Genomic DNA, 18,665 nt, shown 5'->3' with positions numbered 1-18,665 from the left:
TTTTTAACACAAAATTAAAAAAACCGGTCCGGTCGGACTACGAACTATGCTTTTGCTATATGCTTATACAACTATTCACACAATATTAACTTTTTTGTTTTTAAAATGAACATTTTAAAGCATGGATTACAAATTTGTGCAATTCAGATGTTAAATTATTATACCCCACACAATGTCCAATGCTCTTTTCCCATTAGTTTAACTTGAATAATATATCATAAGCGTTTTTATATCTCGTGCGCAAAATCGTTATTTTCAATTTCTGCGCATGTGATATTATACAATAATTGCCTTTTGGTGAGGTCGATATGAGCCGCGCCATGAGAAAACCAACATCCGCCCAGTCTGGTCAGGATCCATGCTGTTTGCTAACGGTTTCTCTAATCGCAATAGGGAGCGGTGGTCTAGTGGATAAGGTGTTGGCCGCTCAATCCAGAGGTCGTGGGTTCGAGCCCCACTGGGGTCACGACCATGACTTCTCATATGACACCAGTACTGGTTTTTCCAGGAAGCGGACTCGAGAGTGGTTACAATAAGCTTGAAGCTTTCATCACAATCGAGCTAAAACAAATTTGTATAAACTAAAAACTAATCGCAATAGACAATGTTGGTTTTCTCATGGCTTGGCTCATATGTGGATTTATCGGCCTGATAAAAGCAATATCAACCCCGAGCGAATTTATCGACTTGATATCGCTTTAACAGGTCGATAAATCCACATATCGACCACACATAAAAACGACAATTGTTTTATTATCAAATCCAGCCTACTCGTAAGTATAAACATTAGATACAAATGTCTGCAGCCTAAGGTCATCTTTCGTGGTTAATTGTATACGACGTCGCATTGTTTTAACGTAATAACGTGTGGACGTCACAGCTGGAGGTCAATATGTGTGTTTGGCTCCGCCTTCGAGAAAATACGATTTTTTATCGTTGAACATGTGACTACATCTAGAACAATGGAAAGGACTATAAATATAGATTTAATGATAAAACAATAATTTCATATCACATGCGCAACAACGCTATTTTGTTTTTCTGCGCATGTGATATTACATTTTCGTGTCTCCCTATGAGAGATCGATACTTTCGTACTGATTACAAGACGATGCGCTTATTTATACATAGGATTAAATTACTTTATCTTGTGTTCATACATGTGTGAACCCGGCCTATTTTTTGTGAAAAAAGAACACACTACTTAGTCATTCCATTTGAAAACATATAGGTTTTAATAATGGGCCTGCTATACCAAATGAAACATAATTACTTTTTGGATATAATGGAAACCCAAAAAATAAATTAATCTCCGTAAAACAGAAACGTCACAACTATATATATTTAGGGTTGAGCTAAAATGTGATTTCTCGACGCGATTTGCGTAAGGAGTTTCAATACAATGCAATATCGGGTGAAGATCAACTTTTACTATTATTTAAACAAGTTATGAAGGATGCAACTTGTTTCTGGAAAATCCCGCTCATTACACTTTCTTTACCGTAAAGTTGAAAAAAAAAAATGTAAGATTAAAACTTTTCCGAGCTGCTTTATGGATTTGGCCACACATGGGCAGTTTAACAAACCAATTATAGCTGAAGAATTACACTCAGATCTTTCGTAAAAAACTGCAAACTATCGTACAATTACTCGGTATATACAAAAGAAGAGCAACAGTTTTATTTGCATAATTACAATAGGTTTGGTTCTACCAATGAAAAACTCACAAAACGTAAGGTCTCAGAATGCGACAGCATTAAAGCTGCTCAATATAGATCCAAGTACAGTTCACTTCCGGTGTGGTCACGTAACCATAGTAAAGTAAGCAGTGTTAGAGTAAATCGTCTGCAGTACATTGTGATATTGATAAATTTACAAAAAAAAATCTTAATGAAGAAATTTGTGAGATTTGAAGAAACAACATCCGTTCAAAGTTTTATTTTGCTTTTTCGAGACTTATTTGTAAATTATGATTAGCGGGCTCAAACGATCCTTCAGTTGTTATGTATCAAAAATGCCGAGCACTAGCAAACTGACTGAAAAGGCATTCTGTATACAATAATATATCAAATCAACCTAAATAAATTGCAAAGTTTTGCAAGATATGTCTAACCATTGAAGTTTAATTTTGAAGTATCTAAATTCATAATCTGAAAATGTAGAGCATTGGTAAATATCCAAACGAACCTTAACAAGTTCAAGTTTACTTGGTCTTTTTTCACGAAACAGTGGGAATCGTTCTGTATACTGAGTGCAGTTAAATGGTAATTTTGTTCCCATTTAAAAGATTTCTTTTTCGCGTCGAGTTTTGGTTCACCAACTAATGTGAAATACACTCGATGACTGCTTCCTGGAAAGTAACCAGTACCCGCACCGAAAGAAGGGACTGTTGGAGTCACGGTCAAAATCCGCTGACAGGATTCGACCCCGCGACCTCCGGTTTACGAGACATCTGTACAAAAATGAAAAAAGGTAAAATTTGTATCTCGATTCTACTCTATATAGTTTTGAACTAATTTGAATATAACTTAAGTAAGTAAGTTTATTCAGAGATCACTTGCAAACTTATTTGTTTCTATATATTTGTTTTATGGTCTTTGAGATTTTTTAAAAACTTTTTAATAAAAAGTTTTAAAAAACTGCTCATTCTATTCTCTAAAAATTGTCAGTGATATTAGAAATTATTCGTATTCATTTTTTTTTGACATAAAAATAATTTCCGTAAAGTCTCATAGAACAAAAAAGTATAAAAAATCCTGCCTTTTTACTACCTTTTTTCTTTAGGCATGTTACCGGACACAAAGAATTATTTAGGCTTTGGGAATGCACAGGTGAAACAAAAACTCTTTGAGGCCCGAGAGGAATTCCTTTCTTCGAAATATAACAACTTTTTGGACAAAACGTGATTATAAGATAGTATATAATGATAACGATACAAAATATCGGGAACTAATTAGAAGGCTCGTCAAAACAACGCTATGTATAACGATTTCCTGTGTACAAGTTTACAAATTATATTAAGACGTTTTTGCAACCAGAAAGAACACGCAGTTTTAACCCATTCATCAAAAAAGTTCCTCGCGGGCATCATAAAGTTCAGTGTTTTTTTTTACTAAATTCTAAATATGTAAGTTGATATCGACACGATATCATTCGTAATTATATTAGCCTTCCGTCCGTAAGTTTCCGGTGGTTTCCGTACAATCAGAATCGGCTATTTCCGTGGTTTGGGCCAGGCCGGGTTTTATTAATAACCACGTTTGAACGCGCTAAATTTAGAACCGGAGATCTATCTTACTTTCATTTTCTCATTTTTTTTCCTTTACGATTATGACATTTTCGGTAAGTTTTTTTTTTCACATGGAAGGTACTCTATATGTTGTTTGGATAGATTGTAAGCAAGTTAGTGAAGAAACAATTTTTATTTTTAAAACATACTGGCAATTTAAAAGAACTTGTTCGTTGTTGTTCCTTTATGGCAAATTAAACAAGCCTGGGGATCAGTCCTTATAATTTTAGGACATGTGGCACCCCTAGCGTTAAAATTTATCAAAATTTGCCGGTTCCCGGCTTCGTTGAAGTCAAGGAACTTAGTGTAAGGTGGATAGTGCATTGTCGCTGTGCCAAGTGTCGAAAGTTCTTTTTTTCCTATTTAAAACTGTAATTAATGCAAACGCATTATGGAAGAGCTACTTTACAAAATCAAAGTATGGTCATACATGCAAACAGTTGATTTATTCTGTGCATCAGACTCAGAAGTATATGCATGCGAACATTTGATATAGAGCTATGCAGGAAGTATGTTATCAAACACCAAGCATATAGTGTTTATATTCATCAAAATTGCGTTACATAACATACATTTGTCTACAATCATAAAGCATTTGACAAAATGCAATTGAATGTTTGTCATGAATCATAAAGCATTTGACCAAATGCAATAATGTTTGTCATCAACAATAAAGCACTTTACCAAATGCAATAATAGTTGTTCTTAATCATAAAGCGTTTGATCAAATACAATAATAGAATTTTTGCATAAATAATCTTCCATATATTTCGTCGGGCATATGTAAATAATGTCATTACAGGCAATTGTCAAAATAAAATACGTATGCGTCTGTGTACAAGCAATGATCGATTTCTTATCTCATTCAAGTTCGTCCTATCAAAGTACAGTTTAAATGGAATAATAGGATTACGACACCACAGAGAAAGTCTTAAAATGGAAAAACGTGTAATCTTAGCATTTACAGTATGCAGTTTGGCAGTCTACGCTTTTGCTACAACACTTGATGAAAATTCTGAAGAGAATGTCTTGCGAAACGTTTTGTTGGAACTCGCGAATTTGAAGATTTCAAATAGACTGCTCGAAAAGCGAACCATCGCCTTGGAAAATGAATGGAAAATGATTGAAATACCGATCAATGACCTGGAAAAATCGAACAAAGCGAATATTGAAATAAAAAATGAGCTCACTAACTTAAACTACAACTGCGAAAAACGAGTAGATAACTTATCAAAGCTGGTCAGAAAGCAAGGTCAAAGTCAAAGACATTCGATGAATGAAATGAAAATGTGCGATGAAAACTATATAAGTATGCTAAGTGTTGCTGAACGAAAATTAAATGGTTTTGAAAATCGATTAAGCGCCGCCGGGATGCTGCAAGCAGACGACAAGCCTGTTGGGAAAATGAACAGTAACACGATATATGAAACGATCATATCTAGTGTACAGATGAAGGATTCCGATAAGCTACCGTCCACCTACAAACGCAGTCCTAGTACAGGTACATACACGATCCTAATGAAACAATCATATCTTGAGGACATATTAAGGATTCCGATAAACTACCGTGATTTATTCTAATTTCCTATAAATGAAGCAGGCCGAAACTGCGTGCTATTGAGCCATATATCTGACACTGTAATAAAACATGATCAGAGAGTTAATTATTGCACCGGTCCATAGTTGTATCTGTTATTATCTACAACACATTATATATATATATATATATATATATATTTTTTTTTTTTTTTTTTTTTTTTTTTTTTTTTTTTTTTTTTTTTTTTACTGGGCAAATAAGTAAAAAATTTAAAAAGTTTTCATTAGTTAGGTAACATTTCAATGCGACTCTGATTTGCATAACACTTGCTTTTGAAGGAGTGTCGTGTTTTGTAATTTTAAATGTTTATCTGAAAAAATCCGCTTGTTGGAACATAAACGTGTTTTTAGGGTAAGGGAACTGCAAAATGCTATAGACAACGTGTAAAATAATTCATTTCTCACGTGCAATGTGACCAAGTAATTTTTCATTATCACACGTGTATAAATGCTAGGCAGTTTCAAAACATCGCAATGATTGGAAATATATACGTTAATGTCCGTCGTTTAGCTCAACAGGGAGAGTCCCAGGGTCGAGAGATCGATCCCAGGGGGTGGCGTATGTTCTCCGTGGCGACATTCGTCTAACACCTTAGAGTAATTTGCAGTTACTTGTGGAGAAAAAGTTAGTACTGGTACAGAATTAAGGAACACTGGTTGGGCTAACTGTTCGTCAATACAAAACAGAAATACCCAGAACATCCAAATAAAATATAACAGAGAAGGTATTTGAAATATAAATGTCTAGGTGGACAAGTCAGCATGCATAATTTATATTTATACATATACTTATTCTGTATTTCAGAATCGGTGTCTACAGTAAACAAACGAATTACACCACCTGGAAGTCAACAACGCATCGCTTTTTCAGCTCATCTGTCGCACGATCTTTCAGGTCTTGGAACCTCTCAGACCATTCCTTTTGATATCATCACCTTGAATGAAGGTCAAGCATTTGATTCTATTTTGCACACATTTATCTGCCCATTGAGTGGGATATATGTATTTCAGTCGGCAATATTGTCAGCAAATCACGACTGGATGCAAACTGAAATTGTTAAAGATGGACATGGTCTTGTAAACGTGGTAGCCCATGGTTCAAATGTTGAACACGGTCATGACCAGGGATTTAACTCTGTCATCACCGCCTGTAACAAAGGCGAGAGGGTTTGGGTCAGAAAACGGGCTTTCTTTGGCGGAACTAACTTGACTGGCAATCGTTACACTTCATTTTCTGGTTATCTGCTATGGAGTACTCAATAGATACTGATCGACATGCAGCAAAGTTTATTTTAAAATAAAGGTGTATCAGATTTATGATATGTAGTCGAGTCAATCAGATGACTTCAGTATTACCATGCAGTAAATATGATAATAAAATAAGGTTTGCCATCTTAATGATACACAAAACAAAACACCACTCTCTATATTTAGGTTTTAGGGCACACCCACACAGTATAACCAAACAGGACTAAAATTTGGTTTCACATCTCTTTCACATCAAAGTAACACCCTATGATATTTTGGTAACGTCTTTCATATTACTAATAGTATAGTTTTACTTTCTTAAAAATACAAATAGAATTTTAACAAAGTAATGCTGTATCATTCAATATCGTAGGAGTGTTAAAAGATTTGATTAATCTAGAAAATATCTTGAACAGAAATGACCACAGATTTGCCATCATTTATATATTACCCTGTGCCATTTTTTTCAGTGTCGTTTTTCAATAATGCGAACAGATTAAGTTACTAAAGTATGTCTTGTGCCGGTATTTTGGAAATACCTAGACTATCCAAATATACCTTCGCACACAGTGCATTTAACACGAAGCCAATATAATCATATGTAATTTCACCTAAAGTGATATCAACGAGTAGACAGCATTATAAAAGGGGATTACTAAGAGTTATGACATTTTTTGACATCACCATCTTTTTTGTTCATGTCTTGAAGTTTAGTGGGATGTTTCAAATAGTACCAAAATTTGGTCATTTAATCTATCCAGTTTTCCTAACATAACTTGTGATTTATAAGTAGCTGACATTTCCTCTTATAAACTCGAGGTAGAAGTACTTTTCCTATCCAGTCAGTATGCAAAACAGACACCTGATCGGACATGTGGTCCAAGATGTCTTAGCCTTGTGCAATGGCACAACACTCCTTTCACAACAGGACCAATCCATTATACTTCACTTGTCTTAACTGTTCATTATCTTAACTATTTATCTGGACATTATATACGAACTAAAAAATTATCAAAAACCTTAAATAAGCATTCAAATCATCAAATATTTGGTGCTGTTGTCAAGTTTTAGTAAACGGCAAGAATTTCAAATAAAGAGGTATTACATCAATTACTGTGCGAAAATGAAAATGTCTCAAGAGTTAAGTATAACATAGCAAGGAAAATGATAAAATGGCCATAACTCTGGTAATACTGACGAGACTTGGGGATGGGAAGGAGAGGCTAATTAGGATTGTTGTACTCCTCAAAAATACCTAATCATCAACACCTGCATTCCATGTAGTAGTTGATACCTTAAATAGCTTTTAAGTTGCACTCCAACACAAGATACCAAGGACGGACTCGAGACCTAGCTTCAGCTTAGACATACCTACCGAGTTCATGCACTGTGCACATCGTCTCATCGCCAAGTCGTTACCTTGAATGGTTGTTGTCCCCGCCCTTTCCGAAGAAAGCAAGAGGACCAAATGGTCCTAGGTTGCTCACCTGAGAACAGCTAGAACAAGGTACTTCTTTGAATTGACCGATTGATCTATTTTTTGACCCAAAATGACCCATATTTGAACCTGACATAGATTTCACCCAGACAAACAGCCTGATAAAATTTAATGAATATTCAGTCTAAAATGCAGCCCCTAATACATACACAAGATATTTCTTTGATTTGATCGGGTGACCTAGTTTTTGATCCAAGATGACCATATTTGAACCTGCCCTAGATTGCATCAAAAGAAACATTTTGATCAAATTTAATGAAGATCCTGCTTAAAATGTGACCGCTTTTGCATAGACAAAGTATTTCTTTGCTTTGACCAGGTGACCTAGTTTTTGACCCAACATGACCCATATTTGAACTCAGTGACCTAGCTTTCATCAAAGCAAACATTTTGATCAACTTTCATGAACACCCTGCCTAAAATGTAGCCCCTATTGTATTCACAAAGTTCTTCTTTGATTTTACTGGGTGACCTAGATTTTGACCCCAGATGACCCATATTCGAACATGACCTAGATTTCATCCAGACAAACATTCTGATCAAATTTCATGAAGATCCAGTGAAAAATGCAGCCCCTATTGCATACACAAGGTTATTCTTTGATCAGACCAGGAGATCTAGTTTTTATCCAACATGACCCATATTTGAACTCGACCTAGATTTCATCAAAGCAAACATTTTGATCAAACATCAGGAATATCCAGTGTAAAATGCAGTCACTATTGCATACACAAGGCTTTTCTTTGATTTGACTGTGTGACCTAGTTTTTTACCCAAGATGACTCGTATTCGAACTTGACTAGATTTCATCCAGACAAACATGGTGATCAAATTTCATGAACACCCAGTGTAAAATACAGCCATTATTGCATACACAAGGTTTTTCTTTGATTTGACCACGTGACCTAGTTTTTGATCCAAGATGACCCATATTCGAATTTGACCTAGATTTCATCCAGACAAACATGGTGATCAAATTTCATGAAGATCCAGTGTAAAATGCAGTCCCTATTGCATACACAAGGTTTTTCTTTTATTTGACCTAGTGACCTAGTTTTTGACCCTCATGTAAGTTATTCATAGTAACAACAAAGGGAAATTAATCTTAAAAAAAAAAAAAATCTATATAATATAAGTCCATAAGAAACTCTTTACCAGGTAGAGATAGGTCAAAATACACCTAAAAATTGGATGTAACATGCATGCTGTACCACAGAAAAGTGGTCTCGATTTTTCTCTACCGCCAGAAATACAGAAGTTACAATTAAATCTATTTATAGTAAAAACAAAGGGACGTAATTCTAACAAGAACTGTCTCCATAGGATGACACATGCCCCCGATGGCACTTTAAATGAATAGTTATGGCCGATGTTCGAGTTTAGGACCTTTGACCTATGGAGCTGGGTCTTGCGCGCGACACGTCGTCTTCCTGTGTCACACATTTATGCGTAGTTATTTTAAAATCCATGCATGAATGACAAAGATATGGACCGGACACGCCCATCAATGCACTATCATGAAAAAAGACCTTTAACATCTAAGTGTGACCTTGACCTTTGAGCTACGGACCTGGGTCTTGCGCATGACACGTTGTCTTACTGTGGTACACATTCATGCCAAGTTATTTGAAAATCCATCCATCGATGACAAAGATATGGACCGGACATGCCCATCAATGCACTATCCCTTTATGTCTAAGTGTGACCTTGACCTTTGAGATACGGACCTGGGTCTTGCACGCGACACGTCGTCTTACTGTGGTTCACATTCATGCCAAGTTATTTGAAAATCCATCCATCAATGACAAAGATATGGACCGGACACGCCCATCAATGCACTATCCCTTAATGTCTAAGTGTGACCTTGACCTTTGAGGTACGGACCTGGGTCTTGCGCGCGACACGTCGCCTTACTGTGGTACACATTCATGCCAAGTTATTTGAAAATCCATCCATCGATGACAAAGATATGGACCGGACACACCCATCAATGCAATAACCTTTAATGTCTAAGTGTGACCTTGACCTTTGAGCTACGGACCTGGGTCTTGCGCGCGACACGTCGTCTTACTGTGGTACACATTCATGCCAAGTTATTTGAAAATCCATCCATCGATGACAAAGATATGGACCGGACACGAAAAATGCGGACAGACCGACAGACTGACAGACCGACAGACGGTTCAAAAACTATATGCCTCCCTTCGGGGGCATAAAAATAAGGGTGCCTCATGGTGGTGAACATTTGGTCCAAGTTACATCAAAATCCCTCCATGCATGAAGAAGAAATGTTCCGTACAAAGTCGTTCTTGAATTTGATCTTTGACCTCTAAATATGACCTTGACCTTAGACCTAGGGACCTGGTTCTTGCACATGACATGTTGTCTCATCCAGGGGAATATTTGTGCCAACTGATACCTAAATCCTGCTTTGCATGACAAAGTTATAGACCGGACAGGAAAAAAAAACCCTCTTGACCTTTGATCTTAGTGTGACCTTGACCTTTAAGCTAGGGTACTTGGTGTTGCGCATGACACATCGTCTCATCATGGGGAACATTTATGCCAAGTAATATTGTAATCCCTTGATGGATGACAGAGTTCTGGATCGGACAGGAAAAAAACCTTATTGACCTTTGACCTCCAGTTGTGACCTTGACCTTTGAGCTAAGGGTCTGGGCTTTGCGCATGACATGTTGTCTCATCATGGGGAACACCTGTGCTGATATTAAAATCCCTTAATGAATGTAAGAGTTATGGACCGGACACGAAACAGACCCTGTTCATGCTATGTTAACATTTAACTGCTAAGTGTGACCTTGACCTTTGAGCTAGGGGTCTGAAAGTTGTGCAAGACACATCGTCTTATTATGAGGTACATTTGTGCCAAGTAATATTAAAATCCCTTCATGGATGGGAGAGTTATGGACAGGAAAAAAGCCTTGTTGACCTTTGACCTCCAATTGTGACCTTGACCTTTAAGCTAGGGGTCCAGGTTTTGCGCATGACATGTCGTCTCCTCATGGGGAACATTTGTGCCAAGTAATATTAAAATCCCTTCATGGATGGGAGAGTTATGGACCGGACAGGAAAAGAGCCCTGTTGACCTTTGACCTCCAATTGTGACCTTGACCTTTGAGCTAGGGGTCCGGGATTTGCGCATGACACGTCATCTCATCATGGGGAACATTTGTGCCAAGTAATACTAAAATCCCTTCAAGGATGGGAGAGTTGTGGACCGGACAGGAAAAAAGCCCTGTTGACCTTTGAGCTAGGGGTCTGGGTTTTGCGCACGACACGTCGTCTCATCATGAGGAACATTTGTGCCAAGTAATATTAAAATCCCTTCATGGATGACAGAGTTATGGACCGGACACGAAATTGCCGACGGACGGACGGAATGACGGAAAAGCGCATTCCTATAGTCCCCGAAACTGGTTTTCAACCAGTAGGGGACTAATAACTTGAATGGTTGAGTTACACTCAGGACAAGAATTATGACTGACAAACAGGCAGACTTGTGCGCCATCACATAATTATGTCCTGTTTTCCTATTCTGGTGTATAATAAAACCTATCTTCCAGACTTTAAACTTTTAACAACAGGTTTGGGACTGGGTCTTAGACTTCTTCTTTGCCTTCTGATGCTCAACATTCATGCAAGTTTTGAGAGTAAAGGATTCCTTATTCCTCTGTCAGTGTGTCCATGTCCTTGAGGGAAAGGTCACGTTCCAGTATGAGACATCACATCCAGTATGAGACATCACATCTTTCTTGAACTACCGAACAATTATTAGATATACAAAATACCAACAACAACTGATTTACATGTTTACTATATTGTCAAATAAAGTTTAATTACTTTATAAATGTTTTGTCCGTTATTGCACAAGTAAGCACTTTACATAACTCACCAAAATCCCAAAGCCAAAACAAATAAATAAAGGCATTATTACAATCAACCTGGCATAATAATGGAAATATAACATTTTAGGATGCTAGTATTTGACTTAAATGATGAGAGAACTTGCACAACATATTTTTGTAACATGTTAGAATGGAGTGGCTAAGTATAATTAAATATATACAGTAAATCATGCTCATCCATCAAAGGTTTGTCAAAATCCCGAGAAAATTTCTCTCGTTTATCTGGTGAGCATGCGCACTCGTAATTACTACCAAGGAAGGATTCAGCCAATCAAATTTTCGCCATTACTTAGCATGCCAAATTGAAAATTTAAACAATATCCTGGCAGCTATGCGATTTATGAAGATTAGTTCCTCTAATCGATTGTTTTGAAATGTCAATATTCTTTGTAATTCGGCAAATTTTGATTGGTTTGCTATGATTTGTAGCGAAACATCGCTAATTGGCTGAAACCTTTTACCTGTAATGATACCAAACTAAAAGTATAGGCAAAATGTGCCAGAGGTCCATCTAGTGAACCATGGTAAACATCTCGTATACAAGTGAGAGTAAATATGCTTTTGTTGGTAAAGTTACTGTGTTCAAAAACATGACATTATCTGTTAAAACATGCAGTAATAGGCTTTTTCTTAACTTAATATCTTTTCAACAAAAATTTAGACAAAAAGTCTATGCAAAGTATAATACAAGTTTGTCACTTTTAAAAATATCTCCTGTTCACATTTGTTACATACAACTGATGTCATTAATTCCAAAATTCATTCAATCAAGAAATAGTTTATTTTCTGTTACAACTGGGGTTGGCATTTTTTCTAAGAATGTTTAATATCTCAAGGATGCAGCTTTTTTTGTAGCTTATCTTAATAAACAGTGTGAAGTCACAGTTTCAGGTCTGAAATGAAGCCAAGCATTACAACCTCAACAAGATAGTATAGAAATAATTGAAAAACTAAGAAAATGAAGTTCACATAACTCTTTTCCTTTTCACACTACTGTTAATTTAAACTGGAGAAAGCTTTATGTAAATAAACATATCATATTTTAATAGCACTAAGAAGGCTCTTAGAAATATTATCTGTAGATTTCAGTACATCACAATTCCATTAAATGTCATATATATTATAGCAGGTTTATAAATGTCATCGTAGAGGCGACGACAAGCCAGCTAAATTTGTATCTTCTTCTCTTTCCGCCGCATGTTGTCTCAGTTCTTGTAAAGTTTGCACGAATCTTGACCATTCATCTGACTTCGGGTTTGCAAAACTCTGAAACATATTTGAGAAGATGAAAAGACATGTATTTATATTATACACTTGTTATTGACTCCTAAGTTACCAACAGGAATATGTAGCTAAAATCTGCCAATTTAAGTGTAATTTGGTCTAAAAATCTCCTTTTTAATATAAATTTATAAATTTTTCTGAATCCTTTATTGCATAGTAATAACACCATGACATTATATGTGGTCTGACTTATAGCTTCTGTAATTGCACAAAAAAAAGGGTAATCAGAATTCTGAAAACTAAGAAATTATCTTTCTTTAAAAGTTAAGTAGTTTTTGTTAGTTTGCTATGGGCTTCGTCAGATCTTTTGGAAGCACAGAACTCAAGCAAACAAAACAGATGCAAACTGTTCGACAGAGTCTGTTCATGACAGAAAATGAAATGTGCTACACATTTCACATCACCTAGTACCAGCTAGCCCTTTTCAGTGATTTCAATCATGTAATGGTTAGCTCACATAGCAAATATTTGTGAACTTTGAACAACTTCTTCCCCACAAGCAAATGAGAAATTCAGCATATTAATAAGAGATGAAGAATGAATCAAATAATCATTTGACTGCCTTCGAAACAATTTGCCAACCTCAAAACTGCTAATCTTTAGTTTTCATAACTGACCAAGCTAAGGTCCAAAATTAAACTTACACGGTAAACCAGTCTGAAAACTCCTAGTTTCTAATTTAATCCTATTAGACAAATCAATAATTTGACATTCATTACCTCAGCTACATCATAATTATAAATATGTCCCATATCATCTGCCACTGCTATAGTATGTCCACTCTGATGCCAGCGTAAGTGGTTCAGTGCTACACCAGTATCCATGGAAACAGATGCTGATGGTACCTGGTAACAGATGTAAATGTCATGTGGGGGTATTAATTAGTTTCAAAAAAGTTTATTTCAAACAATGTTTGCAACATATACAATCCATATTACACAGTACAAAACATACATATATGAAAAAAGATCGGAGCTGACAGCAACAGCTTAGATTACTATTTAAAGTATTGCCAGCATAAACAAGTTCTGTATTTTCTAACTGTCACAAGGAAATAAGATTGGTACAGTTGCTTTAAAGTCCAATAAACAAGCACTGGCGGTCATTTAGGTAGAGCCATTGACCTTCTTAAGCCATACAAGCTTCCCAACATGAAGAATTCTACACACAGAGTTTTTGAACCCATATCAGTGAGGGCAAGTGTTTCAAAGTCTGCAACATTAACAACTTAGCCATTGAGACCCGAATAAAATGGCTACAATTCTTTCCAACTTCATCCATTTAAATCTATTATAAAGGCAAGCTCACTAACATGTTTTACAATCATTAAATTAAAAGTCAAACTGTAAGATGATTTATGATGGAAAAACATAAACCCCTTAGTAAAATATTTCGACAAACTATTATCAAAAAGATGAAGTACAAGGATCCTAATACAATCACGTTTTACAATTTCATTCCTCATCATACTGGAGACTTAAAACCACTATTTGTGAGTCATAAGTTCTAGTTATACAATTACCGTGAATTTGCCCCATTATTTTACCAGCAACATATTATTTCTCTGGGCCACAACAATTTTATACCTTGCTCAAGGCCTATTAATTAGCCTTATTATTCTAATGATGTTCAACTTATATATCACTATAAAATGCCAATATGGATGGCAAAACTGGACAAATTTTCAAGAGAAAATGCTTCTATTGTAAAAAGTTGATTTACAATTGTTCAAGTATTACTAACAAACTTGTCTATAAAACATGTGATTCACAATGACCCAGTAACAGCTTATCCATCAAACTAGCTTTTACTGGACTACTATGAAAACACATGTCAATTAACACCAAATCACAAACATTCTACTATATGTTTTACAATATACAAACCTCGGTATCTTGATTAAGGTTCCATAAATCTAGTCTGGCCATTCCATCTACACTAGCAAACAATGCTGGGTGTATTGGGGACCATTGTACATCATATACATAATCACTGTTGTCCTCAAATGAATGGATAAATTTGTTGTCCTAAAATACACCAAATTAAGCTATAATTATACAAATCAGTAAATTAAACTCCTGTCGTTTCATTCCCACATTTAACCAGCAGACATTTTTGCAAAAACAAGGATCTTTCAATTGATATACAAGCCTAAAATTTATTCAGTAAAAGCTTTTAATAAAAGTATACATACATCATGGAAACTAGGTATCCTGTCTGAAGATGTCAATTTTATTGACTAGTTGCTTGTTTCTGTGTATTTTCTTTTTTAAAGCATTGTTTCAAGCATGGGAAGGCACATGGGTAGAACATACAACTTTCCCCTTAGCCAACTGTACGACTTCCTCACATGAAAAAATTCTACACCCCAAAGGAGGTTTCAAACTCACAGTCAAGTGGGGCTGGACTCGGCCAAATAGGCCCCTGACTTTATTCAGTGCAAAAAAGTTGGCAAAAGTACTTTTTTTACCGACCTTCATGCTCCAAAGTTTTATGGTCCAGTCAAAGGAAGACGTAAGGAAATATGGTGAGAAATCTATCTGTCCCGCTACTTTATGACAATCTATCCCAGTAACAGGTCCTTGATGTCCTTCAAATATCTCACTGACGCCAGCTTTACTGTAAATGTAACATAAACATACATGGTAAATAATTAAAACGTTTCCATAATAGTTTCTCTCAATACAGTGATCATAAATGAACAAGCATAACTATACAATTGTTTTGAAGGTGAATAATATCATCAGATGCCCCTTTAATAGAGAAGGTAAGCACTCTTCACACTGTCTTGATAAGGTCAATAAATGATGAATGAAAATCCTCCCAGCAGTTAAGACAACATGAAATGGATCAGAGTTTTCTGGCCCCTTCAAGTGTGACCTATAACTTGGATCTAATGATCCGGGTTATGTACTCTGCACGTTGCCCTGATGAGGTCAACAACAGACTGATGCTGATTTTATGAAAAATTCTTCCAGCAGCTCAGAAAATTTGTGAGTAGACAAAACATAAAGCTATTTGATCCCTGGTCTCTGACCTCTAAGCGTGACCTTGATCTTCGACCTAGTAACCTGGGTTTTGCATGCATCTAGTTGTTTATTGATGGTGAACATTAAGGTCTAGTAATTTGAAAATTCTTTAGATTGGTTTTGGAAACAAGAGGACCATGATGGTCCTGAATCGCTCACCTGTTCCCACATGACCCAGTTTTGAGTACGATGTTGTTTTTTCTATTATTTGACATAGTGACCTAGTTTTTGAGCTCATGTGACGCAGTTTTGAACTTGACCTAGATATCATCAAGATAAAAATTCTGACCACTTTTCTTGAAGATCCATTGAAAAATATGGCCTCTAGAGAGGTCAGAAGGTTTTTCTTTTATTTGACCTATTGACCTAGTTTTTGAAGATATGTGACCTAGATATCATAAAGGTGAATATTCTCACTAAATTTCATGAAGATCTCATGAAAAATATGGCCTCCAGAGAGGTCACAAGGTTTTTTTATTATTTGACTTACTGACCTAGTTTTTGATGGCACGTGACCCAGTTGCAAACTTGATCTAGATATCATCAAGGTGGAAATTCTGACCAATTTTCATGAAGATCCATTCAAAAGTATGGCCTCTAGAGAGGTCACAAAGTTTTTCTATTTTTAGACCTACTGACCTAGTTTTTGATTGCAGTTGACCCAGTTTCAAACTTGACCTAGATATCATCAAGATGAACATTTAGACCAATTTTCATACAGATCCCATGAAAAAAATGGCCTCTAGAGAGATCACAAGGTTTTTTCATTATCTGACCTACTGACCTAGTTTTTGACCCCACATGACCCAGTTACAAACCTGACCTAGATATCATCATGCTGAACATTCTCACCAATTTTCATGAAGATCCATTGAGAAATATGGCCTCTAGAGACATCACAAGGTTTTTCTATTTTTAGACCTACTGACCTAGTTTTTGATCGCAGTTGACCCAGTTTCAAACCTGACCTAGATATCATCAAGATGAACATTCTGACCAATTTTCATGAAGATCTCTTGAAAAATATGGCCTCTAGAAAGGTCACAAGGCTTTTCTATTTTTAGACCTACTGACCTAGTTATTGACCACACGTGACCCAGTTTCAAACTTGCCTAGATATCATCAAGGTGAACATTCTGACCAATTTTCATAAAGATCCCATGAAAAATATGGCCTCTAGAGAGGTCACAAAGTTTTTTTATTTTAAGACCTACTGACCTAGTTTTGACTGCACGTGACCCAGTTTCAAACTTGACCTAGATATCATCAAGGAGAACATTCTGACCAATTTTCATGAAGATCCATTGAAAAATATGACCTCTAGAGAGGTCACAAGGTTTTTCTATTTTTAGACCTACTGACCTAGTTTTTGACCCCATGTGACCCAGTTTCAAACTTGACCTAGATATCATCAAGATGAACATTCTGACCAATTTTCATGAAGATCCATTAAGAAATATGGCCTCTAGAGAGGTCACAAGGTTTTTCTATTTTTAGACCTACTGACCTAGTTTTTGACCGCACTGACCCAGTTTCGAACTTGACCTAGATATCATCAAGGTGAACATTCTGACCAATTTTCATGAAGATCTCATGAAAAATATGGCCTCTAGAGAGGTCACAAGGTTTTTCTATTTTTAGATCTACTGACCTAGTTTTTGACCGCACGTGACCCAGTTTCGAACTTGACCTAGATATCATCAAGATGAACATTCTGACCAACTTTCATAAAGATCCCATGAAAAATGTGACCTCTAGAGTTGTCACAAGCAAAAGTTTACGCACGGATGCACGCACGCACGGACGACGGGCGATCACAAAAGCTCACCTTGTCACTTTGTGACAGGTGAGCTAAAAATGCCTCTAAAAGGGGAGGTGTGGTCTAGTGGTTAAGGTGTTGGCCACTCAACCCGGGGGTTATGGGTTCTCATATGACACAATTACTGATTTTTCCAGAAAGCGGACTTGAGACTGGTTCAAATAAGCTCAAAGCTTCAATACAATCATGCTTAAATAAATATAGTATATACTAAAACAAATGACGGATGGACCTCCATGTTTTATATCTCATGGGATAATAAATATAAATATGGCTCTGATTCCTCATTTCAAATAAAAGTTATAAAATTTTGTCTGATTTCTGAGTTTAATATTTCTCATTTGTCACAATTTTTACATGTAAAATACTGATAAATATCTGTCAATGAGTCTTTCATCAAACTGTCTCAAGAAATTTCTTGGATGCCGAGACTTAGATTCCGATAATAAGTGAACCTGACAGAACTTTAGCCATGAGATACTAACCTGCCATGTCTACATGCAGCATACACTGAACAGTCCTCACTGCCAACGACGAAGTTGTTCACATCTCCTGACAGGAAGGAGAAACTGGTCACATTCACTGCTCTACTCTGTTTATGTTGTTGTAGTTCCATACAATCCTACAAGGTAGAAATAAACAGGTATACAGTAAAATTCAGATGTAGCTTTTTTCAAAACTTTTTTACACAATGTTTTGTCCCTTTTTCCATGTTTTTGTTATGATTGAGCCTGCTGTATACCTCAATTTTCATACTGAGTATCAAAACACAGGAAGGAAAATTTGTTCATGAACCAGAGATTTCTCTATGTCTCAGCTCGGTTTTCTGTACATACATGCAGATTGTTTTTACGTATTTGAAGAAGCATTTTAGTATAAATCTAGGTTCAGTCAGGCACTCAATAAGGTTTTTGGACAATTTCTTAGTAGAAGCTTATAACTGCATACTAGACTTTCTGAAAGTATGTGCACACAT

The 18,665-nt window shown here is 36.1% G+C and overlaps 2 protein-coding genes across 11 annotated transcripts in view; one reads left to right on the top strand and one right to left on the bottom strand.

Annotated features, from left to right (window-relative positions):
• The first annotated feature begins 190 nt into the window (after window positions 1-190).
• Window positions 191-6,182, top strand: LOC128559905 (uncharacterized). The gene is made up of 2 exons (XM_053552974.1): window positions 191-4,790; window positions 5,691-6,182. The coding sequence occupies exons 1-2, from the start codon at window positions 4,115-4,117 to the stop codon at window positions 6,146-6,148; spliced, it is 1,134 nt and encodes a 377-aa protein (XP_053408949.1). The 5' UTR covers window positions 191-4,114; the 3' UTR covers window positions 6,149-6,182.
• Window positions 6,183-11,450: 5,268 nt separating this feature from the next.
• Window positions 11,451-18,665, bottom strand: part of LOC123561710 (cytoplasmic dynein 1 intermediate chain 2-like) — a 30,696-nt gene continuing 23,481 nt past the window's right edge. For all 10 annotated transcript variants that reach the window (XM_045354255.2, XM_045354261.2, XM_045354264.2 and 7 more), the window contains 5 exons: window positions 18,175-18,311; window positions 15,316-15,460; window positions 14,728-14,868; window positions 13,561-13,686; window positions 11,451-12,823 (listed from right to left, as the gene is read on the bottom strand). In XM_045354255.2, the coding sequence (XP_045210190.2) occupies window positions 12,698-12,823; window positions 13,561-13,686; window positions 14,728-14,868; window positions 15,316-15,460; window positions 18,175-18,311 (675 nt within the window). In that variant the 3' untranslated portion in view covers window positions 11,451-12,697. The remainder of the gene's footprint in view (window positions 12,824-13,560; window positions 13,687-14,727; window positions 14,869-15,315; window positions 15,461-18,174; window positions 18,312-18,665) is intronic.

This window comes from Mercenaria mercenaria, chromosome 10, assembly GCF_021730395.1.
Source record: "Mercenaria mercenaria strain notata chromosome 10, MADL_Memer_1, whole genome shotgun sequence".
Taxonomy (NCBI): Eukaryota; Metazoa; Mollusca; class Bivalvia; order Venerida; family Veneridae; genus Mercenaria; species Mercenaria mercenaria.
This window is presented reverse-complemented; position numbering and strand designations above follow the sequence as displayed.

Excerpts from the sequence above, each read along its gene's own strand:
- LOC128559905 (XM_053552974.1), top strand. The coding sequence starts at position 4,115 with ATGCGTCTGTGTACAAGCAATGATCGATTTCTTATCTCATTCAAGTTC. Across the intron at positions 4,791-5,690 it reads CAAACGCAGTCCTAGTACAG|AATCGGTGTCTACAGTAAAC; the intron begins GTACATACACGA and ends TCTGTATTTCAG.